The sequence below is a fragment of the Zalophus californianus genome, chromosome 2 (genome assembly GCF_009762305.2).
Source record: "Zalophus californianus isolate mZalCal1 chromosome 2, mZalCal1.pri.v2, whole genome shotgun sequence".
In the NCBI taxonomy this organism is placed as follows: Eukaryota; Metazoa; Chordata; class Mammalia; order Carnivora; family Otariidae; genus Zalophus; species Zalophus californianus.
Window position 1 is genome coordinate 128012160 of NC_045596.1, and position 26953 is coordinate 128039112.

The 26953-nt window shown below is 44.2% G+C and overlaps 1 protein-coding gene across 2 annotated transcripts in view; it reads right to left on the reverse strand.

The window, feature by feature from the left end:
* The window catches only part of TMEM154 (transmembrane protein 154), a 43206-nt gene that overhangs the window by 12107 nt on the left and 4146 nt on the right, over positions 1-26953 (reverse strand). The window contains exons 2-7 of one of the 2 annotated variants that reach the window (XM_027598689.2): positions 24859-24912; positions 10323-10583; positions 10191-10229; positions 4648-4675; positions 3276-3361; positions 1393-1450 (exon numbers count right to left, since the gene is read on the reverse strand). In XM_027598689.2, coding sequence (XP_027454490.1) covers positions 1393-1450; positions 3276-3361; positions 4648-4675; positions 10191-10229; positions 10323-10583; positions 24859-24912 — 526 coding nt within the window. The remainder of the gene's footprint in view (positions 1-1392; positions 1451-3275; positions 3362-4647; positions 4676-10190; positions 10230-10322; positions 10584-24858; positions 24913-26953) is intronic. The other variant, XM_027598690.1, reaches the window with a different exon arrangement.

Consider the following 26953-nt stretch of genomic DNA (forward strand, 5'->3'; position numbering starts at 1 on the left):
TTCGGTGGTGATGTGGGTGAGCCCCACACTGAACATACACAATGACTCAATTTTAGGTAAGATTAAAATGTGGAGAGAATACTCCTTTGTAATTTCCTTTGTGATACTCCCCCTAACATTTTCTTCTTTCGTCTGCTTGTTAATATCTGGCATCTCATTTAAATAGTATAGAATCTTTTCTGAGCCAGTGATGAATTTTTAACATGAAGATACCTGGAGAGATAATAATGACTGAAACCTTCAATACGAAGTGAATTTCCACGTCAAAGCTGAGGATTGCCTCAGTAAGACTGTGGAGGCCTGATGTGTGAGATGTGGGGTGACCACCTCTCAGAGGAGGTTGAGGGAAAGGTGCAGAATAAGGGTTCAGAAGACAAACATCTGACTGCCCAATCACTATCGACTATCAGCCTTCCCCTGTGATGCTCCAGCCTCAGGGACTGCCCAGTGACAAGTGACTGCGTTCTGGAAACAGTTAAGATGACTGGCACAGGAACTTTGGTTAACATGGAGGGAGAAAAGACGGGTGATGTTTATCCTGCTCTGAAAGTTTCTTCTATTTATTCCCACAGAAGTGTAAAGTCTCGGTCACAGGCTCAGTCACGTTCTCTGCTCCCCGACCCCCTCTGAGTCACCCCTACCAACAACTTGGCACCCCCCAAATCACAGTGCTGCCATGTGGGACAAGTACCCAAGCTGCTGCATCATCAATCCTTTCTCCTGTGACACTTCTCGCGTCCTGACCAAACAATTCTCTGATCAAAAACACCCCAAACATGGTCATTTCCATCCTCACAAAAGAGAACAACATTTAAACAAGATTACGGTGTGCTGAACAACGCCAAGCCCTAGACACCAAAATCTTCTATCAGGCAGAGCCACCTAGTGGTAGGATGGAATATGTTTATCAAATTCTCACTTAATTTCTCTCCTATAACAATCCAATCCAGGTGGGGTTTGGTTTTGTTTTGTTTTGTTTTGTTTTTTAATATGTTCATTTTGCTCATTTATTTACAGTTATCCCCTTTAAGATGGCCACTTCCATCTGTTTTCCTTACCAAACATCTCTCCATCCAAGCTAAACAAACCTCTAGTTTGTTATAATCACAGTTTTATGACTAAAACGGAAGCCGACACAACAGTGTCTCTTTAGAAGGGCAAGAAAATGCCAATACCAATTTACTTCTAAAGATGGAGTCACTAGGATATTTACTTTACATTTTCCTCTTTGCCATAACTCACACTTTCTTTTCTCCACATGACACACACATACACCCATGTAAATTGTCCCATAAAATTTACAGGCACAGAGACGGTAAGCAAAAGGGCTCTACTGTGGTCTCCTCTCCCCTCCCCCACACACCTATCATCAATAGTGGAAACTAGAAGTACCTTGGGTTGTGGTTTGATTCCTTTTCTTCCTTTAAAGTAGGTAAACATTCACAGTCAGCTAGGACAGAAAAAAAGCAAACTCATTTTTAGTCACCAAAATTCTATTTTCTATCCGCAAAACTCTTACATTTGAGCATCACATTTCCCTGATCTGTATGGTTACTTGTGCAGAAATGGCCTCACTAGGGAGTTCCCGAGGTTAAAAGATTAATGATGGCAAGGCTCTTGAAATGGAAAAAGCATCAGTAGCGCAGATACAAGACTTCAGCATGGCCCTGGCCCTGTTGGAAAGGGCACAATGCCTCCCTGCTTGGTTATTCAGTCCCCGAAGAACCCCACCGTTGCTCCAAAAGCTAGAATCTGCATGTTTCAGGTTAGACACTGGAATAAAATTGCTTTACCGGAGGTCCTGATGTGCCTGCAGAATGATTTCAGTCACGATGCCCAATCAAAAAGCAGCAGGTAAAGTGAGGAACAACTAACCTTCTTAAAGTCGTCAGAGTTCCCTCCTATTATGCCCCAGTTATTTTTAAGGAAAAACAAAATCCATCGGCTCCATCACATATGTGTCAAAATAACTCTTTGCCGTGGGTGTTAAAAAGAAAGGCCTTTTTCTAGGTTTCTGGTTTAGTGAGTGTAACAGGATCCTGATTTTGTATTACAATTGTCCCAGGCACAAAAGGAAATATGGCAAATGATTAAGAGAGGTTATCTTTGGGTGGTATATTCTTTTCTTCTTTCTACTTTTTTTTTTTTTTTTGCATTTTCCAAATTCTATTATGTAGGTATATTTTATAAACTAAAAATAACAAAATGAAACTACCTTCAGGATTACCTCAGTGACCTGCCCCCATCCTTAAATGCTCTACAGAGCCATTCTTTCCTCCATATTGGGCTATGAAAAACTGTTCTGTTGGAAATTACACAAGTTCATTGAATGGTTCTAATCTTTTGGAAAGCTTATGTTGATAAGCCTCTGGTACAATAATTCTAATAACAGGTCTCTGGATTTGGACTTCACTATTGTTGAATCTGACAGACCCCGGAGTATTTTTTAAAGACGAATGTGAAAAATACGAATGATATGATAATATAAATATTGGATCTTATTAATTTAATCCGAGCGTGAAAATAATTTATTGACTTTTTAAACGGAACTTTAAAAAGGAAAAAAACAGCTACCATCATTTTTAAATCCAAACATTGATTCAATGAAAAGTAAAGAACACATACAATTACTGCCAGATATCAACAAGTTCATGAGCATATCTATAATACTACTGTATTAGTGTTGTCCCATAGAACTTTCTATATGATGGAAATGTTCTAAACTTGTGCTGTATAATATAGTAGTTATGAGCCGCAAGTGGCTACAGAGCACTCAAAATGTGGCTAGAGTGACTGACGAACAAAATTTTTAACTTTATTTCATTTTTCTAAATTTTTAATTTAAATAGCCACATGTGGCTAGCATTTGTTGTACTGGACAGCACAGATCTGTGTAAACTATATGTGGTAAAGTTTTATATCCATATACAGATTAAAATTGTAGATCTCTAAATTCTACCATATATAAGGTAATGCCAGATGCTAACTTTTTCCAGATAATTTGGACCTGTTCCTTGTTTGAAAAAAGACCATCGGCTTCTTTAAAGAGGCCATTTGAAAAGCTTGTACAACAGTAAAAACCAAGGGCACCAAGTGATGGCCTAATCAAACGGAGTCTTTAACGATGGTCAGACCCAGGTTCACCATTTGCATGCTCCAAATCTAATGTGGCTTGGGCTCACCCTGACACACTCCAGGATTTACGGGGTATTTCTGAAACTCTGACAGTCTTCTCATACTAGAGAAGACAGAAAAAGAACTTTAGGTGACCGTACCATTTCTATTCATGCTGTTCATCCACTTGTCAAGCTCTTCCATTTCGATTTCCATAACAGAGGGCGTGTCTTCCTCAAAAATGGGGCTAGAGAGAGAGCAAAAACCGCGTTAAAACAAAAAGAAGTGTGGTGGACAGAGTTTCCTTTTGGGAGAGCCTGGAATGCTGAGTGGGAGAAAGGTGAACTTGAGGTCGTGTGTGACACTCCAGGGCAGATGGGGGGGGGGGTTGCCCTATTCACATGTACCAAACTCTAAATGGAGGAAAGGCTAGAACGAAAATAAACCTTCCTCTATCGCTGATCCAAAGATGGAGGGCACGCAGCTCAAAGGGAGACCCGGAGACACTGCCTGCCCCCCAGAAGGCACAACGTTGAGCCAATAGGCTTCCACGGTGAGGATCCTCCGGGGAGTTGCCCTGTTGAGCATTTTAGCCTTGCTTAATTTCACTTCCCTTTCTTTGAGGTTTCTGATCTGGGCCCCAGGTCAAGAGGCCCCCGTGAACAGGTTGCTTTCCTCACCTCTCCTTCCAATTCCCAGGTTCTTCTGTCATGGAGAAATAGAGCCCTTGCTTTCAGAAACCCACCGCACTCACTTAGCAGGGCGCAGAGCCCACAGTTACGGGAAAGAAGCCCCCGGTCAATGTAAATGGGGTTGGGGAGGAGGACCACCAGCTCTGAACCACAGTGTGGGCGTGACACCGTGGAGAGGAAGTGAGCAAAGTGTTTAAACAAGCAAGGTTGCTAGGGGGAAGTGGGGGCGAGGGTGGTGACCGGGCCCCAGCACACTCTTCTGGTGGAACCTTGTTCTCTCTCTCTCTCCCCCCCCACTTCCCTCCCTCCCTCTCCCCATCTCTCCCCTCTTTCCCCTCCCTCCCCCTCTCTCTCTCTCCCTGCACCATCCTTCCTTCTTCTCCCCCTCCATTCCTTTTCTCCCTCCCACCCCACCATGGTTCTGCCACATGAACTTTAGGCTTCTACCAGGGCTCTCCTCCTTTAATACCAGGGAACATATCTTTCCCGGTGATAAAATGTTAACAAGAATGAAAAAACCAATGTCCTTGAAATACACCCAGTGTCAGAATATTGAACTACAATGCATTTGGAACTGGTAGTAGTCAAAAAGATTTAGTTTTTTCTGAAGAGGACCCTGTTCTTTACCCAGATCCCCCACTGAATTGAGGTTGGGGGATGAGCGTGCATCCCCATAGGCTGCTCAGGGCCCTCTCCCAGGGCCCAGGAAGCAAGAGGCCCCTCAAGGGTCCCTGAAGGGTGTCAGAACAAAAACTCATAAAAAGCAGATGGCTTTCTAATCTGCTCCTCTCCCTGATACCCTTGTCCTCACTGAGCTGGGTCAGAGGTAGTGGGGACTTACACTTTGATGTTTTCACTTCCCAGTTCACCTAAAGAGAAAAAAAAAAAAATAAAGGCCATGTTAGCTTTCACTGTCCATAACAACTTTTTATTTCAACAACAGCTGAGATCTCCTTTACAAACACAGGAGATGACTTCAAATCGCATTTTTAAGGGAGCAATAATTAACCTCTGAGTCAAACATGTGCCATATTGAAACGAGGTCCTAATCCGCATGAAATCTGTTTGGTTTTTTTTTTAGAGATAAGATGGTCCTCTGAGAGTGTTTACCTCAAATCAGAAGTTTATCCCTTTTTATTCTTTTAATCCATATGTGGAAGAAAACAGTGGTGAGGGAAGGCAAGGAGGAGCCAGACAAGAGGGATGGTTCCTTGACCCCCTACCCAAAATGTCCCAGTTCAAAACATCACTGTTGCATCTCCCGTGACACATCAAGCCCAACACTGGGACTGTCTCTTTGTCCCGGAACAGGTCGTGGTATATTCCATCAAGCGCTCCCCTTAGAACTCTATCCTCACCCCTGCTGCTTGCTTGGCTGGACTCCTCACTTCCTTCTGGTCTCAGTTTATAGTCTCTCCTCAAGGAGCACTCTACATCTGAAGTAGGGCCCACCTTTCCAGTTGTTCCCCAGCCCAGCACCTTTCTTGGTCCTTCACAGCATTTGCCACAATTTGTCACTGATCAACCCATCTGCTTAATTTTGTCTGTCTCTCCCGCTAAAACATAGTTCCAAAAGGACAGACATCATGCCTGTTTTGTTCGCCCTGATGTCCCCTCACCTCCCATCCAGCTAGCACAGTACCTGGCAAACACCCAGTAAATCTGTATTGAATAAATGAGTAGGTCTTAATCTGGATGGTCCAACGCGGATTAAATTCACACCCGGTTTTGGACTTCGTAATATCGTAAAATCGAAGCTCTGAGCAAACCCGCTCTGTGTTGCTGTGGTTGAGGTGAGAACCAGGTAACAGACTGTCAAATGCCCATCAGACTCCAGATGAACATGTGGCAAGAATCAGGGCGCATTGCCCCAGCTCCAGCTCTGTTTTGTTTGGCAGGGGAACCAATGCATCCAGAGAAATGAGGCAGTCATGTCATGTGAGTGGAGAGCATAGGCCCCCAGCACCCTCTACCATGTGAAAACCATCAGGAAGCAAACCACTTTACAGGGGTCCACCGAATAGTCAGATGTTCCCGATCCTTGGCAATCAGAAGTCTCTTTTCACCAGGCCTGCAGAAATGCGGGTCCCCATCAAGGAAACACAGCCAGCAGGCACCGGGAACTGAGCTCCTAGAAGCTGGGAGCCGTTGTCATTTCCTGAGGGTTGGCAAGCTTTCACGGCCTTGCTGATCCAGGAAAGCTAGGCACAGATGGAAGTTTCGTGCCATTACTGCCTACCTCCCAGGGCCACTGGGTTATGTCTTTCTGGCCCCTGGTAGGAATCTGAAGCTCCCTGCAGGCGCCTGATCCTCCCTGCAGGTGCAGACACTTGGACTGGGGAAAGGGGAGTATATTCATTTTATAATTTTTATATAATTTTAATCTCAAATTGACATGATATTTCCTTAAGGGGTTTTACTATAAATAAAGTCCCTGCACATTGAACCTCCCCTACAGGTGACTCATAAAGATCCCCCTATTTTGTCACTTCCCCCCCTTTTCCTCCCCCTCTTTTCCTGCTTAGTAACACCCCCCCCACACACACACACACCCACACTAATTTCTCAGAGAGCAAGTGGCCCCACAGCCCCACCGTAGAAGGCATGGATTTATCTTTATAATTTGAGTGCCCGCAGGCTTTGTGGAGAGCAAAAGCTAACCCTGCATGCAGATGATGGAAAAGTTTAAAAACCCATTACAAAAGTGCTCCAGATGCACCAAATGCGAAGCTCCTGTAATCAGTATTCAAACAGAGCAAAAAGCCTTCTGTGGCCTCGTCTCTCCTGCTCCGAGACCATTACCCCCGGCCCAGCCACCATGGCAACAGAAAAACATCTGGGAGAGCTCACCAGAGCTGAGCATTAAGCCAGGGGGGAGACCAATTACATGTCCCCAGCAATCAGGCCCTGCCCGCACCTCTCCACCTGGCCTCTATCTCTTTATTAATAGCCATCTACTCCCTCCGAAACTGGAGGGCAAATGTACCTCTTACACAACCCCGCACCTGCACTTGATTCCATTTTCCCTCCTACAGCCCTTCCGTGTCATACCCTCCTCCCCACTTTGTCCTCTGCCTCCAGTCCCCAGTTACACCCACTTAGCACGCCCGTACCCCCGCTGTCAGCTACTCTCCTCTGTGCACCTCTGGTGGTGGGGTGGTGGGTGGTGGGACCGCTGGGCTGCGTGGGGGGGGGGAGGGGGGCGGGGGGCGGCGCGGAGCCCCACAGGGGACCAGCTGGCTTAGCTTTTCTTTTCCATGCGGAACCCTGAGCAAGAGAGAGTCTTTCTGGAGATGTTCTGAGCCGAGCCAGGCTTCATGTCGCCACAGCCTGTTTAAAGGGATGCCTGCAGCTAACACAGAGACACAGCCCATCGAGTCCCTTAATAAATGTTAAATAAGAACAGCTACAAATGTAACTCCTGGAGATCTAGGAAGAAGGGCAATTGAACAGCAAATTACCGCCCAGCACTTCCCTTCTCCTGGACTTGAAAATGGACAAGGCCAAAGGAAAAAAAACGTGATTGCCGGTCAGAAGAAGGGCTCTTTCTAAAGGTGTTGGCCGGGTCCTCCCCAGTCATCAAATGTGCAGGTTTACTTCCTGCTGGAGAAGAACACACCAGGCGCTATTCACGTGGGGGGAGAACCAATGTGTCTATTTCTAACTTTCTGAGGCGACATCACCCATGCCCTCCCACAAAACATCGTTTTGGATGCTTTCCAAGCAAAACGCTGGTCTGACCCAGTGTGACAGTTTTATTTTTCCTGGAAAAAAATACTTAAATCAAATTTTGTTAATTTGAACAGTCTCCTTTATTTTTTTAAGACTGATTTATTTATTTTTTAGAGAGCTGGGGGGAGGGCACACAGACGGAGAGGGAGAGATAATCTTAAGGAGACTCCCCGCTGAGCATGGAGCCTGATGTGGGGCTCAATCTCACAACCCTAAGAGCATGACCTGAGTCAAAAATCAAGAGTCCAACGCTTAACCCGCTGCGCCACCCAGGCGCCCCTCTCCTTTTATTGATCTGCGTTATAATGTTAAATATGAATGGGTGGACTTTGGGAGACAGTAGTGCTTAACTTTTCAGCATTTAGTTTGCTTGAAGAGATATTCATGTGTTAAGCAGTTAACCATCTGTATCTATATTAAAGGAAATATTCAAATTAAGCTCTCTCTATCAAAACTAGTGATAAGCAATTGTTTTGAAAATTTAAGATCTCTGTGTTGTTTCTCTTAAAAGTGAGGCATATTTTAAAACAAAAAGAATGTGCCAGTTTGTATTAAGAATAAGTTTCGAATTTGTTTTTTATCTCTGAGAATAGGTAAGTGTTCTTTTAAAAAAGTACTAACGCTGTTTCATTAACTCGTTCATTCAACCACATGTATTGAGCAGCTAATATAATACCGTGTCAGGTCAAAGGGGCAATAATAATAAGAAGCAGCAGCTAACACAATATGCCAGCTACCCTTTTTCCAAAGTGGTTTACATAGATGAATCCATTTCCTTCTCACCGAGGCTCTGTAAGCCAGGTGTTGGATTTGCCCATTTCACAGATGAGGAAACTGAATCAGAGAAGTCGTAGAGCTAGGGAAAAAAGCCAACCAGGCAGTGCGGTTCCGGAGCCCATACTCTAACCCCCACATCACACCATTAAACAAGATAAATAGGACAAGTTCTTGGTTCTCTCAGACCTTAAAGAGAACATAACCTAGTAAGAGAGACTAAAAAAAGAAAAAAGACAAGTCACCAACTTACGCAACGTAAATGCTGTGCGCAGTAAGTGAGAACACAGAAGAGGTGGTGATTCATTTTGCCCAAGGAGCGATTACTCAAGGCTTCATAAAAACTTCAGAACTGGGCATGGAAGAATGGAATGGCAGTTTGCCAAGCAGACAAGAAGGAAATCCCAAACAGAAGAGTAGTGTCAACCAGGCATGTAAGCATCATGAACGTGTGTATAAGCCAGGCTCCGGGAATAGCAAATACTTGGGAGTGTGGCTCCAGCACGATGCATGAGTCCTCTGAGAAGGAGGCCAGTTCTTGATGGTGAATGGCTTTTGACTTTGGAGATGCTCACAATGAAGTTCCATGAAAAATCCCTTCCTGTATTTAGAGCCTTGAAAGCAGGCACATTTGACCAGACACCCCCAACATCCCCCCCCAAATCCCATAATATCATTAGGTAAGACTGGCTGCAGGGCTATGGTTTAGGCAGGAAATTCTTACTGTCCCTGAGGTTAAAAAAATGGGGTCCAGGCATCTCCGTTTGCTTTATCTTTTTCTTTAGCTTACAAAGGAGTTCCCATGTGACCACTGTTACTAGGTCACCCTGAAATTTCAAGCAGTAGAAAAACATGTGGTTTTTTCGACTCCCTTGGAAACTATTATATTGGCTCCTGCCAAGAAAGGTAACGCACATCAGTGCTTCTTCCCTAGCTCACTTTTACCATACCTGCTGGCATAATGGAAAATGACCATTTATAGCTCCTGCCGAGAGCTTAAAGGCTCTCCTGATACGAGGAGAGTGAGCCAGGCCTGCAGGCCAAGGGCATGATCGCAAAGCCAGGGGTGCCCTGTTAGTGAGTGTGAGGGATATACAGTGAGTTTTTGTATGCACATATCAATATGTAGCTCATTAGAGATAGTCTCATCCCTTGAGTGATTTTTGGAATAACTAAAGGCTTCAACTTTAAAAAGTCTAATTAGAGTCATTTTTACCAGCACAAGCCAAAAGTCCTCAAGTCTGTTTTGGACTTAGAAGCACCCTGACACCTAGTATTTGTTGCTCCTAGATTTGGAGCTGAATACCCACAGAGGTATCTCTGACCTAGGGAATTCTCTATCAGATCGGTTTCAGCTTGATGCTGGTAATCTTCAGCCAATTAGGAATTTCGTACAAAAGTTAGCATAGCTTTAATGAGAATAAGAACAATGCTTTACTCAGGCTTTTTCACAATCGAATTGGGCATGGAAGAGAAAACGGTATCTTCGACGGCAATATACAGAATATATTATATAATATACAGAATATACGGCAGAAGAATCCTCTTCCAGTGGAGACGAGCCCAAGGTCTCAGCCTTCCCATCCCCAACCCCAAACTGACCCACCGCTTTGCCCTTTTGAACGTTTCCTCCAATTTAGGGAATGTTGCATGGACCTCTTGGCCGATATTAGACAAGGCCCTCCTCTGAATTAGGTACAGAGAGGGGAGCTGTGTGTTTTAAATCTCATTTTAGGCTGAAGCCATTCTCTTTTTGAAAAATAAGGGGATGTTCATCATTTACTAGTTTATGTGGTCCTGGTTGCTCAACTTTAAAACCTCTCCCTTCTTTTTCCTCCCCCATCACCCACTCCAGACAGGCATTAGGATCATACTCACATGTCTGTAAGGCACTCTGAGATCCTTGGCTAGAAGGCTCTGTGTAGAAGAAGCAAAAAATATTTTGTTTTACTGATTGTTCATTAACACATGAAGCGATTGTCCGGAAATGGGAACATACAAAATATTTACCTTGTTTGGTCCTTTTTCTTTTATAGCGTATTACAAGGATTATCACTGATAAAAATAAGAGAGCAAATAAAACCAGTGGGATCAACACCATTAATACAAACTCCAACTGATTTTCATCCTCATCAATGTCGCCAAAACTTGAATTTGCCATGAATGCTCCCGTGGTCACGGCAACAAATGCAGTTTGAATATGAAAAGCTTCATCTCTGTTTTCCTCTTCCAGGGGCATTTCTGCTGACTGTTCTGTTTCCTCAGAGAAATCTGTAGGGACACACACAAAATTGAGAGTGCCATGGAGACAAAGCTACTATGTTGTTTTCAATGAGTTTTAAATATATCCTACATGCATCCAGTGGTAAACTTGATCCACTGCGTTTGGTCTTCCAGTTCAGTGTGACAGAGTGTTGATTTAGCGTAAATGGAGCTCGAGCTGGGAGTATATTGAACATGGAATCAGAGCCCAGAGAGAAACCTGCCACAAATGCAGGCAATTTAGCCTTGACCAGATACGTTAGACACACTTACGCGAAGGGCACTGAGAAGCTTTGTTGTGTCAAGAGGGTGATATTCCAGAACATCTCCTATAGGGCATGATGCTATTTTTATGCTATAAATCTAAATTCATATCTACTAGAAGTTAACTACTTTCCTCACAACACTTGGGTATAAAGGAATGCACACTGTCCCAATTTTTTTTAAGATTTTATTTATTTATTTATTTGAGAAAGAGAGATTGCGTGTGCCTTTGTGTGAGTGAGGGCAGGAGCCGAGGGGGAGGGGCAGAGGGAGAGAGAGAATCTGAAGCAGGCTCCCCGCTGAGCGCAGAGCCCACCATGGGGCTCCATCCCACGACCCTGAGATCATGACCTGAGCCGAAACCTAGAGTCCAAGAGTCCGACGCTTAACCGACTGAGCCACCCAGGCGCCCCGCACTGTCCTAATTTTTAATAAAAGGTTACCTATCGGTGTGGAAGAATTTTTGGAAACTGGGGCGACTGATTAGATTTCAGTGTCTGTTCTCACATTCTGCAGAGAACTGAGTCTCTCTGAGATTATCTGACAGAAATCTTCCTGGGTTCTAAATAAAAACACAGTGCGGATTTCATTTGTAAGGTGACATTCTCAAAGAGGAAGTTCCCTTAGAGACTAAGGAAACTGCACCAATATTTAAATGTATTTAATAAAAAGCATCTTTAGAACTTTCCCTATTAAGAAGCTATAAACCAGTTTACTCTGTTTGAGTTTCAGATTGTGTTGGAAAACCATCCTGGGGCCCATCCCAGGGCAGGGAAGGACTATGAGCCTGATGATTATCTGAAAAATCTCTCCTCATCTTAGCTATGTAGTGACCACAGTAAGGTAAGCCGAAGGTTTTCATCCTACCATAGTATAACATTGTCTATCTTTCAAATGGGGCCCACCGAGGAAGAGAGCATATGAGTTTAGGCCTTAGAAAACTTACCCAATACATAAGATGACGTATGGGAAAGTTCTTTCTAAAGAGCAAGGTGCTGTGCAAACAGAAAAGTCAGCTGCTTCAAGCCGTGCTCTATAACCAGAGGTTAGGTCACCATTTGGAATGCCAGAGCAGGCCCCTGCAGGGCCCATCCCACACCCTATCCATCTGCGCAACTGAATGACAAGGGATTCCTCTGATTTAATATATAAAAATATTTATTTGATCACAGTCTATTTTTTTTTTTTTTTGGTTATACAGATGAACATTTCAGTTTCCTCCAAGACCAGGGAATCCACTTGATAATCACATTGGTAAATGCCACCCCAAACCATCAGAATCAATTATAAACTGCAGAGTCTAACTAACTGGTATTCCTCACGTGTTTATGCCAAAAGCAGGATTTTAAAAAAAAATATCTACTATTTATTGACTTCTGTCTGGGTTAAACAGCTTTGTCTTATATTTACGTCTTGGAAATAAGGTAATAAGTTAATAATAATAGCATATGTTAAAAGCTTTGATGCATCATGTATCACCCTGAACCGGGAAAAGATATTTGTCCACTAGAACAATCTCCTCATTAGAGTCACATTGCTTGCAGAACTACGGAGACCAAATAGCATTCTTCACTGATAATCCAGCTGGTGACGATGAGACATTTACAGGGGGTGGGGGTGAGTGGCACATATGCAGGTGCAATTGGTGGTACTGACCCTGTTCCTTGAGGTCAGTGCTTACAGACCTTCCTCGAATCCCCAGACTTGCCTTTTATCTCTTTTGCTTACTTCTACTACAGCTGAGGCTGCCGCCACTATGTCAGGCTAACCTTTATAGAGAATTGACTAAGCCTCTGCCTCTTACCCAGATTATCTCATTTTGTCCTTACCATTTTCCCAGATGGAAACTGGGGCAAAGAGGTTACACAACTTGCCCATAGTCACAGAGCAATCATGGAGGAGGATTTGAACCCAAGAGGGCCAGTCGCTGAACCTGAGCTTTGAACCTCACACGGTATTTTCCTTCCAATTAGACCAGAATATGATTACCAGTCATCAAGTGGTGAACAAGAGAGGGAACCCCATGTCCTTGCCCCTCTGCCTATAAGGAGGTGGCTTTCTGGCATGAAAGGGAAGGGCAGGGGGATGGGTCCCAGAAGCCTTGGCTTTGCGGGTCTCCTGCTAAGCTCCTCAGCCCAGATGTGCTGTGAGCAAAGCTGTCCAGAAGAGCAGGTTGTGTTCGGCGCCTCTCCAAGGAAGGCTTTTTTTTTTTTAAGTTTTATTTATTTTATTTTTAAAATTAATTTGTTTTAGAGAGAGCAAGAAAAGAGAGAGAGAGATCACAAGCAGGAGGAGGGGCAGAGGGAAAGAAAGAGAATGTCAAGCAGATGCACCGCTGAGCACAGAGCCCATTGCAGGGCTTGATCCCACAACCCTGAGATCATGACCTGAGCCAAAACCAAGAGTCAGATGCTCAACCAGGCACCCCTCCAAGGAAGGCTTTGGGTCACCATTTGACCCATGGCCCCAGAAGAAGAGAAAATAGGAAAGGAAATAAGGTAGCAGGAATAACAAGGGCGTTTGGATAATCAGGAATGAAAGAGAAATGGAAAGAAGCACACCAGATGGTCCCGGGTTGTACATTCATCTTTTAGCATAAGGGGCAGTGCTGGTCACAGGTGGCCTTTAGTGACAATTTGCAGTGAAAAGGGCTGGAATTTCTCTCCCCATATCCCTCTCACATACACCCTAACATACATTTTCCACATTAAGCATCATTTACCCTCTCAGAATCTCTAGTGACTACCTAAATAAATAAGAACCAAGGGGTTGGTCTCTCTCCCTCTCTATTTTATTTTTCTTTACCCTACAAGCCTTCATCTCCAGATGCTTCTATGATAACCTTCTTCCCAGCCCTCTCTGCCCCATCCAACACCATCATAGCCAAAAATAAGAAATAACAGTAACTGGCATTTATCAGATGCTTCGTATGCTAGGAACTAGCTAGGATAACAGGCACTACCTACTTTCATCTTCACAACAACAACTTTATTGTGCACATTTTACAGATGAAGAAACTGAGTCTCGAATGTCTTGTCCTGGGGTACAACCCTGTCATTTATAAGTTCTGCTACATATGATTTGGAAGCCACATTCCCTAGAGCATAAGCACCAAATGACAGCGAAGGTTCTAGTCACAGCTCTGTCACTTCATAGTAGCGAGAATCTGAACAGATTATTTACCCCTGTGACTTAATGTCCTAATTTGTACAACTAAGGGGTGATCCCCAAAGCCCCATCTACTTCCACATTTCCACACATATGGTGTTTATCTTGTTTTTAATTAGAATTTTTGAATTGGTACTAGACACATGGTACTAAGGTCAGAAAGGAAATGTCACTACACCACATCCCCCAGTTACTACTGTTCCCTCCCCAGAGGTAGCCGTTGTTTCTGTTGCCTTCCAGAGAAACTCCATGCGTATATAAATATCATTTCCTGTTTTCTTTTTTTAACACAAAAGGTAGCAAAATCTATATATGTTCTGTCTCTTGCTTTTTTCACTTAAAAATTGGTTTTCAAGATTATTTCCTGTCTATATACAGACAGTTGTTTTTTCCCCCTATTATTTGACTGTATCATAACCTATTCCTATTGACAGAGATTTCGGTTGTTTCTCTTCCGTTTTCAGAGATGCCACAATAAACACCCCTGCCCATCCTTCATTTGGCACATGTGCACATACAGTCTGTTTGGTTTGTTTTTTTTTTAAGATTTTACTTATTTATTTGTCTCAGAGAGAGAGAGAGAGAGAGAGAGAGCACAAGCAGGGGGAGCGGCAGAGGGAGAGGGAGAAGCAGGCTCCCTGCTGAGCAGGGAGCCGGATGCGGGACTCGATCCCAGGACCCTGGGGTCATGACCTGAGCGGAAGGCAGATGCTTAACTGACTGAGCCACTCAGGCACCCCTGTACTGTCTGTATTTTGTCTCAAGTGTGGTGAGAATAGGGGCGAGGGCGTTGGGTGCAGGAGGAGAACGGACAGCACCAAGCCTGTGGTCCGCCCTCACAGCTTCTCCAAATAGCTCCAGCCCAGGCCTCACACGATGAAAACTGGCAGAAACTAAATCAGGAAAGTGCTGGGGGTGCAGGGGGTGTTGGATGGGAAAGGCGGGGGCAGGAGTTGACAAACAGTGGGGATCAGGCCCAAGAGTTCATGCCAGGAGCATTACGTGTCGTCAGAAGGGGAGCTGGAAAAGCAGGGTGGGCCACTGAATCAAATCAGTGACTGAGCATGGGTGACCAAGGGGACAGAGAGGTAAGAGCAAGAAAACCAGAGGTGGACAAACCCAAGGTGGGAACCGCAGCACAGCCAGGGGTCACAAGAGCAGGCAGGGGAGTCCAGGGGGCAACTCAGGGGACGTTATGGAGGTTCCTCCTGTGGCCTGTGGAGTAACAGCAACTTTTAACCCAATGGACACGGGTGTCCCCAGACATGCCTTTGGACCCCAGCCTTTTCTAAGCAACACTTGCTAAGGCCCCTAGCAGTCCGTGGTGATTTCCCGTAGGAACCATCCTATGCTTCTGGGATAAAAGCGACACTTGACAACCTAAGGGGTCCAGCACTATTGCGGGAGAACCCAGAACTCTCTTTCAGGAAGTGAGTCTGGAGCTTGCCGTGTGGAGCAGAGCGTGCAGGGCCGTGTCTTGCATGGTGCGCGGGCTTTGTGGACATCTCCGTGGTATGGGGTGGTGCGCAAGACGCAGACCGACGGGGCCTGCGAAAGCCCCTCACGGCTTCAACCCTCTGTTTCTTAAAGGCCAGGAAAGGAGGCCCCTGTCCTGCCTCTCGCGTACCATTGGGCTGAAGAGCAAAGGGAATCACACCCCTGACAACCCAAGATAACCCAGAGAACACCGCGCTCATGCCACCTGCTGGTGGGTTTGCTACTTCCTCCGCGCTCTACCCACCCGCCCTCCGCGATCTCTAGACTCTCCAGTTTCTCTGAGGCTCCCCACGGGACTTATCTGCCTGCTACAATGTCTTCATGTTTTTGGTTGTGTCTTCTTACCTAAATTTGGACATATTTCAGGGTAAAAGATGTATGGTCCGGGGGGCTAAAGCTGAGAAAGCTGCAGAAATGGAGAGGATCAAGCTTGAGAGCGAAAAGGGAGAGGCGTTAGCCAGCAAAAGTACGGAAGAGAAGAAGAAAGAGCGAGCACAGGACGTGACAAGCAGACGGGCTGTGTGTGAGGGCCGCCCGCGGAGGGACCCTGGGCCCTGCACGCGAGCTGCCCACGGAATGCCCGCGGGGCGGCCAGGGCTCCAGGCCACGGAAGCCCTGTCTTCAAGTGGCCCCAACGCCAACTCCCCGCCCCGCCCCCCGCCCTGTCCCCCGCACTCTCCCTTTCACCATCTCTCCCCCTCTGCTCAGATCCTGCCGCATTACTACAAGATCATGGGCATAGTGACGGGAACCAGGAAAGCACTTCGCTTGGCTTTTAATCCTCAAATCCTAAAATTACCAGATCATCAACCGCACCGTTGTGGCATCCCTCACAAAGGATCATTGACTATATCCATGCAAACACATCTGGGACGCATATTCCACACATCTGGCAAGGACCCTGAGGAAATCCTTGTGGGTCGGAAACAGGCAAATGCTGGAGGTGAGCCTGGCAGCCCCAGCCCCCTCCGAGCGGGCCGGTCACACCCCTCCCCCCCATCACAGCTCCAAACACCGTCACTAAGTGGAAATGACTCTGCTTCCCAGTGAAGCAAACTAGCTAACTTCTCCTTTTTTGAAAGTGGAACAAATATGCAACCAAGCTCTAGTTTTTTAAGTGAAAAAAAAAACACAAAAAGCAAGTATTACGTAGGAACTGAAAGAACGCTGTTATAGCAGAAAACAGAACAAGGCTGAGAGAATGGCATAAACTCAGGATATCATCAAGTATGTTGGACCTCAATCAGAGGACCCATTCTTTCATCTGTTATGTAGACTCCGTGCACAAATTGTGTCAACTATTTTATCTCATTTTATTTTTTTTAAGATTTTATTTATTTATTTTTGGAAGAGAAATAGAGAGGGCACAAGCTGGGGAGGGGAGGGGCAGAGGGAGGAGCAGACTCCCCGCTAAGCAGGGAGCCCAGGACCCCCGGGATCATGACCTGAGCTGAAGGCAGACGCTTAATCGACTGAGCCACCCAAGAGCCCATTTTTTTTTACGATTTTTAACAATTTTATAATTCAGATAATGAAACAAAGGGAAACACAAGCTGAGTGTCAGGCATTCAAACTCAGCCCTGCTCTGAGGAGTAACTGGAGGATATGAATTTCAAGCTTTCAAGACACCAAACTCAAGAAGTCTGCCTACTTCTTATCACCCCCGTACGTCTGGGCACAGCAAAGAGCCAGTCAGTGAGAGAAGGATGAGACAAAACCAAACCAAGAAGCTCTCCAGTGGTTCTCAGCCTTGGCTGCACGAAAGAATCGCCTGGGGACCTTTAACACTCTTGATGCCCAAACCTTTACCTCATGGTATCTGCAGTGAACACAAGCCTCAGTATTTTTTACAGTTCTCCAGGTGACTCCAAGGTTGAGAACCACTGCTGCCCACCCTACCCATTTCCCGTCTTCCCCTGGGCCACCCCAACACCCTCCCCTCCTGTTCTCTGTGCTCCTCCTTGGTAAAGTGGAGAAGAATCAGAGGTCAGGGAGCTGGATGCCCAAGGCTTGCCTAGAAGCTGCCAACTCAATCACCAGAATGCAGTAGCTTAAGAATCATCACTGAAGCCTGGAGCTCCTGAGAGACTCTGGCCAGGCTAGACTGAGAGAACACTGTCATGACCATGCCTTCCCGAGTAAGTCTGAACAGGAGAGAATGCGCTGGAGTGTAAAACCCTCATTTCCACTAATGGTCACTGCCGACACATCAGCTTGGAGGTTTACACCAGTGGTCCTCAAACTTTAGCATCAGAATCACCTGGAGGGCTTCTCAAACACAGAGTGCTGGCCCCTGCTCCCAGAGTCTCTGCTTTAGTAGGTCTGGGATGAGGCCAAGAATTTTAAGGGTTTTTTTTTTTTAAAGACTTTATTTTTAAGTAATCTCCCCACCTAAGGTGGGATTTGAACCCACAACCCCCAAATCAAGAATCACACACTCTGCTGACTGAGCCAGCCAGGCACCCCAAGAATTTTCATTTCTAACAAAATGCTGCTGGTCTGGAGGCCATACTTTGACAGCCACTGGTTTAAGTTGCCCAAACAACCTCATTTAGTTGTGCTTAATTATTGGTAACACCTCTTGTTCTCAACACTTACTGTGCACCAGCATCGCCTGGTGGATTTTAAGCTCCACCCAGATCCGTTATGTGAGGGTATCTGCAGCTGCACGTGGGCAACGATCTGTTCTCAGAGCTCCCCCCATGATTTCAGCAGTGAGTACACAGTAAGTATGCTGGGTTGAGAGTTACTGAGTTAAACTGTAATTCAATTGACTTTATTTTAATTTGTTGTTATTCGTGAAGATAGTCCTTACCAGCTTTAAAGATGATTGGAGAACCCTACCCAGAAAGAAGCCCCTGAAAGCAAAGTGAACGGATATATGCAGCCATCAAATAAATGGTCTAGCTCTCCGGTTCTGGTATCTCTCTACAAATCAGTTACTCAGCATCTGTGGAATCTGGCTGTGATGGGCCAGGGAAAAATGGGAACAAACACCTTAAAATCAGGCCCCAGCCTGTCTGTGGGAGGGTGATCGCGTTTGAAGCAGGAAGTTGCCCACACCAAGTGGATGGACCATGGCTCCTTGACGTTGGGCCCCTGGGACACCATCCTGCATGGCTTCTGAAGTGTTCTGGCCTTTCTCTGGTTTGCTTGGTTTCAAAAAGAGTGCTAACTGTTTATGATCCAAGAGTAGTTCATTCAGGTACTCGTTTATTGCCCGAGGCCACCGCGGCTTGGCGGCACCTGGAACCCTGTCTGCTGTGAGGTAGCCGTCGGGTACAAGTTGCTCAGGAAACGTAAATAGGCCAGGTTAGTCGGAGAGACACTGTTAAGACATCTCTCACCTTTTTATCAAGAATATCGTGTCCCCTTCCCTCTGTCCACCCTCTTCCAAGAATACACACAGTGCATTCTTAGTCACAAAGAGAACTAGGGATCTCAGGTGGTTTCCTCAAAATGTTATCTGAATTTTAAAGAAAACGCTGGAAAATGGGAGGAACCATTTAATGCCAAGTGAAGAATCCTGAGTGATGAAAATTTTCATGTCTCTAGTTTTTGTTTGGTGGGGTGGGGGGAATCCGGTGTTCCACATGGTTTCCCTCAGGTGACCTAATTCTCTGGGGACAGGGCTAGGGCATCGGAAGCATTGTTGTTTTCACTGTAAGCTCTGTTGTACGACATATTTGATAATTTTGGTTAATTGGAAATATTCACTTAATATATTTTTCCTGACATATGTACCTGAAGAAGATATGGTCAGACTAAGTATGGTTGAACAGATGTGAGGCAAAAGCACAGAGGGGTAAGGGCAGGTTCTAACTCTCACAGGGTAGTTCAGGGAAAGCTGTGCCTGTGTTTTGCACACCCTTTCTCTCCAGCCACCGGATGACTGAAGGTGACGATGCCTTACGTTGAAAGAAGGTTGACAAATGTTTCCTTTGCTTATTTTGAGGAGGGTCATCTGGTAAAATGCTTTCCTGTGGTAGTCTGCTCTGGGAATTTACTTGTGAAGTTTGGTTATATTTTTACCACCTTGCCTTGAGAAACACACCTGCAATTGCAATTCATTATCAGATGAAAACATGCCCCACGAAGGGGGACCACAATGCTCCGATGTCTTTTTTGTTTTAAACTGTTTATTTTGATGTCTTTTTAAGAGAAAACTTACTCATATTTAGTCAGACTTGCCCAGACCCTCAGGCTATCTCGGTTTAAAGTTACTCACCTGGGAAAGTTGCATTTTTGACCTTCTGACTATCTTTTTTGCACACTGGAGACTTATACTGGCCTATGGTACCTGGCAGTTTAAAAGGAATACATGTATTTTTATGGGACAGAGTCCACATACACACTTTTCACATTTAAAACTCTTTCTACCATCAGTGGGATAATAGACACACAAGTGCTTTAAAATGGGGAAAAAAGAGGATTTTATTAAAATATGGTTATTATCATTACTAATCTGAATAATTTTCCACTTTTATTATATTTCTCTCTTTTTTAAAAGATTTTATTTATTTATTTATTTATTTATTTATTTATTTATTTATTTATTTATTTAAGAGACAGAGAGTGCAAGCAAGAGAGTACAAGCAGAGGGAGCAGCAGAAGGAGAGGGAGAAGCAGGCTCCCCGCTGAGCAGGGAGCCTGATGTGGGGCTCGATCCCAGGACCCTGGGATCATGACCTGAGCCGAAGGCAGACACTTAACCATCTGAGCCACTCAGATGCCCCAATTTTTAAGTTTTAAGATTTTAGCTCTAGAGTTTGAACTTCCTAAGGGACCGTATATATCATTTGTTTCCCTTTTAGCATGTATCACAATGCTCTACTCATAGTATTTGATGCATGCTCTTTAAACTGAATTTATTTAGACTTTGTCTGAACAGTATGGGTCTCATAGAGACAGCAAATAGTCTCAAGCAGTTAGGATTCTTTATTCTGCTGTCTTTGCTAGACAGCCACTTAACCAACTGAGCCACCCAGGCCTCCCTCTGTCTTTCTTTTGAATAGCCAGTTTCAAGGATACAATTCTAGAGAGGAAGTTGGAAACAAATGTCCTTGGCCATGCCCTTGTCCTCCCCCTGGCCTGCGATCAGCGCCCCCCTGAGTAGGGGAGGGAGACAGGTGGGCTCTTGCGCCCTCTGTCCAGGCATGGCACTCCTTGCTCAGATCAGTACAGGCTCAGAGTTGCCAGAGAAAGCAACCGAAAGACAGAGACAAGCCAAAAAGCTCAGTGGTAGATGTATGTTTGTGATACATCAGAGGACGGGAGGGTAGGGAAAGGAGATGTGGGCTAGTATCTCAGGGGCTAATGTACCTTCACCACAAGCTGCAGGAGGAAGGGGGACAGGGTGCAATCAGAAGTTCACATCATCAGCCTAAGGAGGAGCAGAGAGCAAGAGTTTGGGAGGCTGAGGAAGGAGGCCATCTCCTGAGGTCTCTGGAGCAGTGTCTGAGGGGAGCAGATTGTGGGTGGGATTTTCTGGGGTCAGCAAAGGCCCCTACCGGGTCTCTAAGCCCTGCTTCCCTCTGATCCTATTTCACCTTGAGACTCAGCCCTGCCCCTCCACCCCGGGGCAATCTAGCAGGACTTGAGCGCTGAGAATTGAGTGTTGCCGCTTGAGCTACTGATGCTGGGCAGCCCCACTCTCTTGTCAACCCCTTTTCGGCCTTTATTATTATGATCCTGCAATTTTTTTTCTCTTCTAGTTTTTAATGGGATGAATTACATTAGTAGATTCTCTAAAGTTGATCCACTCCTGGATTCCTGGTTTTAGCCTATGCAATCACTGGGGTGTTTTTTGTTTTGTTTTGCGTTTTCCAGCACAGGTCCTCTACTTATGAGTTGAATGATTGATCTAGGACTCAGCCTAAATTTTCTTCTAATATTTGCTAACTGGCTACACAGCCAATATGCCTGTGGTCTTAGTGATGCACCAACGTAAGGATGGTCTTTGCTTGACAAAAGATAATCATAGTCAGAGAGCTACTAAAGTACAGGCTGCCCAGTTAAACTTGAATATCAGATAAACAACAAATAATGTTTTAGTCTAAACATGTCCCATGCAATATTTGTGTGGCCTCTAACACTGAACTGCACGAGATGTACTTACACTAAAAAAAAAAGTGTCTATTTGAAATTTACATTTAACTGGGTGTCCTCTAGTTTTATTTGCTAAATCTAGTAATCTTGACCATAAAAAACAAGCATTATGTTTAAAAAAGAATACATTAACTTTTAAATTAATATTGTCAATGTAAGATAAAAGCACATGTCAGCAAACCCTCGTAACCACTGAGCTCGTGTTTCTGAAAACTACAATGGGGCGGGGAAGCGGGAAATAATAAAGACATTGTAATTCATATATAACAAAGACACACAGAAGAAAAATTCAAATTTCCAAAACAAACTAGATTTGGTGGTTTTGTTTCGAGGAAAAGAAACCAAAACACCACCACCAACTGGACCCTGCTCTGGTAGATAACTTCCCTTTCAAACCACCTTCTTCAATTAATCAGGAAATGCTTCTGTGCTGTCATCTCCACCCCCAGGCAGATTTTTCTATTCACTTTTCCTGATACAGAAATTTTATTTCTTTTTCGAGTTTTCAAATCAGCTCCTACTGGCTTGAAATTTATCATCTATGGAATTTGTATTCCTTTTATATTCCTTTCAAAATCTCCCCAAAATGTTTGTGACTACCTGGCCTTTCTGCAAATTGTCATGCTGCTCAATGTATATTTTCTGGGTCTGAACTCCATCCCTAGTTTGAGAGGAAGACGGATAAGAATACTTTCTCAGGGGGCACCTGGGTCCTCAGTCAGTTGAGCGTCTGTCTTTGGCTCAGGTCATGATCCCGGGGTCCTGGGATCGAGCCCCACATCGGGCTCTGCTTCTCCCTCTCCCCGCTGCTCATACTCTCTCTCTGTCTCTCTCTCTGACAGATAAATAAATAAAAATCTTAAAAAAAAAAAGAATACTTTCTCAGTACTACTCGTAGATGTGGCTACATAATATACAGGAAGGGAAGCAGTAACTGTTGCCTGTTTGGGTGTGAGAAGACAGAAGTAAACCCTACATAAAAAGATTTGGGATCATTAACATTTTGGAATAAAAAAAATGTGGTTAACTAAAAAATCATATTTATCCAGGTATTACCACAGTTTCATTTTATTACTTAAATGGTTATGATTTTGTCATGAATACATGTATAAATCTTGGATAAATTTCATGTCATTCCTCAGGCAGTCATGTGCCTATAATGTACCAGACACTGTTCTAGGTCCTGGGATAAAGGTGAATGAGACCAGGTCCAAGCCTCCCAGGGCAGACACGGGTAAGTAGGGACAGTAGCACATTAATCAATAACTAAAATACAGTTTAATAAAAGCAATTGTGTATGATTGTTTGTGTATGGAGTCCCATGAGGACATGGGAAAGGAAGGTCTTCATTCATCTGGGGGTGGAAGATTCAGGAAATCTTCACAGAGGAGGAGATCCTTAAAATGAATCTCAGGAGTTCATCAAGCCAAGATGTCAGGGAAAGGCATTACAGTTGAAGCACATAGAAAGGCTCAGAGTTTGGCACATTCAAGCAGTTGTACCCTCAGGCGTGCGGTGGGGAGTGTCAGGGTTAAGCAGGAAAGGAACTCAGGACAACTCAAAGGGGCTTGAAATGATGTCAAGGGGTCTGGAAGCTAAGGAAAGGAAATCCCACTGAAGGGTAAGTGCAGGAGGAAATGATTACTTTTTGTCACAGAGCTATTCTGGACATTACGTGAAATTGGTTTCGGAGATGAGACTAAAGGCAAGGAGATAGGTTAAGAAGTTAATGAAGCAGGGCGCCTGGGTGGCTCAGTTGGTTAAGCCACTGCCTTTGGCTCAGGTCATGATCCTGGAGTCCCGGGATCGAGTCCCGCATCAGGCTCCCTGCTCAGCGGGGAGTCTGCTTCTCCCTCTGACCCTCCTCCCTCTCATGCTCTCTGTCTCTCATTCTCTCTCTCTCAAATAAATAAATAAAATCTTTAAAAAAAAAAAAAAGAAGTTAATGAAGCAGACGAGGTGAGCGCTAACAAGGGCCTAAACTAGCAGGGAGCTGAAGAGTTCTGCTCTGGACATGCTGAACCTAAGGCCCCTATGACGTGTCCAAGGAGAACTGAGGGCGAGAATGCAGGTCTAGAGCTGGGCAGCGAGGCCTGGTGGGAGGCGGTGTGTTTGGGAATCATCAGCCGAGGAGTGAGATGAAAGCCATGAACATGGATGCCGTGGCCCAGGAAGGATATAAGGAATAAGAAACAAAAGATAGACATTACGATGAAAGGACCAGGTGGAAAAGAAAGACTCCTAACCCCAAACTGGAAGGGAGCCATCAAGGTCATAGGAGATCAAGGAGAAAATGGCATCATAAGACCCAAGGAAGAGGAGCATTTCTATAATTGATTAATTATGTTAAGTGATACAGAGGAAGACGTGTAATATGGACAGAAATGGGTCCCTTTGGTTTAGCGATTAGAAAGCACTGGTGGAGACGCCTGGGTGGCTCAGTCGTTAAGCGTCTGCCTTCGGCTCGGGTCATGATCCCGGGGTCCTGGGATCGAGTTCCACATCGGGCTCCTTCCTCAGCGGGGAGCCTGCTTCTCCCTCTCCCTCTACTGCTCCCCCTGCTTGTGCTCTCTCTCTCTGATAAATAAATAAATAAATAAATAAATAAATAAATAAATAAATAAATAAACAAACAAACAAACAAATATCTTAAAAAAAAAAAAAAGAAAGAAAGCACTGGTGATCCAGAGAGAGCAATTTGAGTGGCTGTGCTTGATACAGTAGCCAGCTTGCAGTGGGTTGAGATAAAGACATGTTGACTGTCTTTCAAAGAGATTGGGAATTATGGAAAGGAAAGATAGAGGAAAGCTCGAGAAGAACTCAGAGGTGCTCTAGTTATTTTTTATTATGAATGTATACCTACCTTTTTTTTAAAAGGTGTTGATATTGTTTAGATCCTAATTTGAACAGAACAACTATTAAAAAACATTTACAAGGTAATTATCAGAGCTAATTAGACATTGATTGGATATATGATGATATTAATTTTTAAAGCAATAATTGTATTGAGGTTATACTTTTTTTAACATTTTTTTTAGAGAACAATGTAACAGATAACCGAGTACCCACCACAAATTTTCTTACACTTTTCCATATTGACCAAAGGGTGGTTCTTAAAGAGCAGAGAATAAATATTTTAGATCTTTTGGTCCAGAAAGCAAAATGCAGTTTTCATTTAACCATTTAAATATATAGAAACTATTCCTAGCTCATGGATCTGAAAAAAAAAAAAAAACAGGACACTCACAGGGATTGGCCAATGGGTCTTCATTTGCTGTCTTCAGAACTGTCATGTTTTTTTCTGAAACACATCAGAAATGCAGGTGAAGCCCTCCTTGTACTCTTCCCAATCTCATTCCCCCCCCCACCTCTCCAAAGGTAACCGCTCTCCTAAAGTTCACGTTATCAGTCCCAACTTTTCAGATATGCCTATATCCCTAAGCAATATAAGCATAATTTGGGGTGTTTTTAAAAACTTTAAATAAATGTAATCATTCTGTGCATAATAGTCTTCAGTTGGCTCTTTTGGCCAACACTACATTTGCGATTAAGTCATCTTCCTACATTTGGACTAGTTCGTTAATTTTATCTGTTGTATGCTATCTCATTTTGTGACTATATTAAGTTTCATGTATTCTTCTTCTGTACATGCACATTTAAGTTGTTTCTATTTTTTCCATCTTTACAAACAATGCTACAGTCAACATTCTTGGCCATGACTCTTTGCTGCACATTTGTTTTTGATCTGGGGTATATACCTAAGATTGAATTGTTGGGGTTGTAGGGTATGAACATATTCAGCTGACTAAATATTTCCAAATTGTTCTCCAGGCTGACTCTATAGAAAAATTTCCTTTTTCAGTAATCTGATATAGTTGGTAACCTGAAAAATTCTCCCAATATGCAACATCTAGAGATCCTGAATGAAATATGAGGCAACTTTTTACTTGTATAAAGAAGTCTCAAAAAAGCAAGGAAATCCCCAGGCCCCAGAAAATGTTTTAAAAAGAAGAAGAAGAAAAGAAAAAGATGATACAGGAAATTTAAATTCAGAGACAAATTTACCTATGGGGATTTCCTAGAACAAAGGTTTGGGCCCATAGGAACATAAGAGGCTATATAATGCTTTCAGGGGCTCTTGTCCATCTCTTGGGTTAAAAGTTAAAGCTAAAACATCAGGCCATGGAAAGAAAGAAAGAAAGAAAAAGAAAAAAGAAGGAAAGAAAGAAGAAAGAAAGAAAGAAAGAAAGAAAGAAAGAAAGAAAGAAAGAAAGAAAGAAAGAAAGAAAGAAAGAAAGAAAGAAAGAAAGAAAGAAAGAAAGAAAGAAAGAAAGAAAGGAGGGAGGGAGGGAGGGAGGGAGGGAGGGAGGGAGGGAGGGAGGGAGGGAGGGAGGGAGGAAAGGAAGGAGCAATGATCTTGGCCAAGTTCTAATCAGAGTCAGGTGTGTCACGCCCAGGCTGATCTCACCATTATCCTGACTCTGTGGACCCTGGCCCCCTTCTGATTTTCAATTTGATTTTGTCTACTTCTTTCTCCTTGGCAATAACTTTGGCATCCTTGTCTACCTGCTTCTGGAATTGACCGGCCCCCACAGCAGACTCTGCTTTGTTGGCTTGTACGTTTCATGGGGTTTTGGCTCCTCCTCATACAACTCCTGGAGTCTGACCCCTGAGGCTGGCTCAGCCGGTCCCCTCTCCATCCCGAGGCTGGGCTTTAAGCCTGAGGTCCAAGCACCACCGGCTCTGCTCAAGCCTGGCGCATCCCTGCCTCCATATCTTCCAAACACTATTCTGTGGTGACAGGACTAGGTTGTTTTGGGAAAGTATTTACAGTAACCTGGTGCTGGAATCAGAAAATCTGGGTTTCTGTCAAATGGGGTGAAGTCATCTCCTGTGTGCCAGAGTGCGTCCTCAGTGCCCCCAAGATTTCTATCATGAATGGGAATTGACAGATACAATGAGCAACAACATTAGGTCTACGTACACGGCAGATAAAAGTTATCAGAAAATACTATGTTTTTAAAAAAAAGACATAAAAGAAGAAATAACTAACACAAGAAAAAAATAAAAGCAAGACAGTATACTTTTTTTCTGGAAATGAACAAAATTTTCTAGAGTGAAAAATATTACTGAAATGAAAAGCCCAATGAATGGGTTAAGCAGCAGGATAGGCTAGGGGATTGCACAAACCCTCCCACCAGTGGTGCGGAGTTCCTGTTTCTCTAGATCTTTGCCAACATTTGAGGGTGGTGCAAACTCGACACAGGTAGGCAGATTGCAGGTTGTATTGTTTCTTTGCAGAATTGGGCCCATCCCAGCCAAGATCCAGCCCTCTTCTGGAT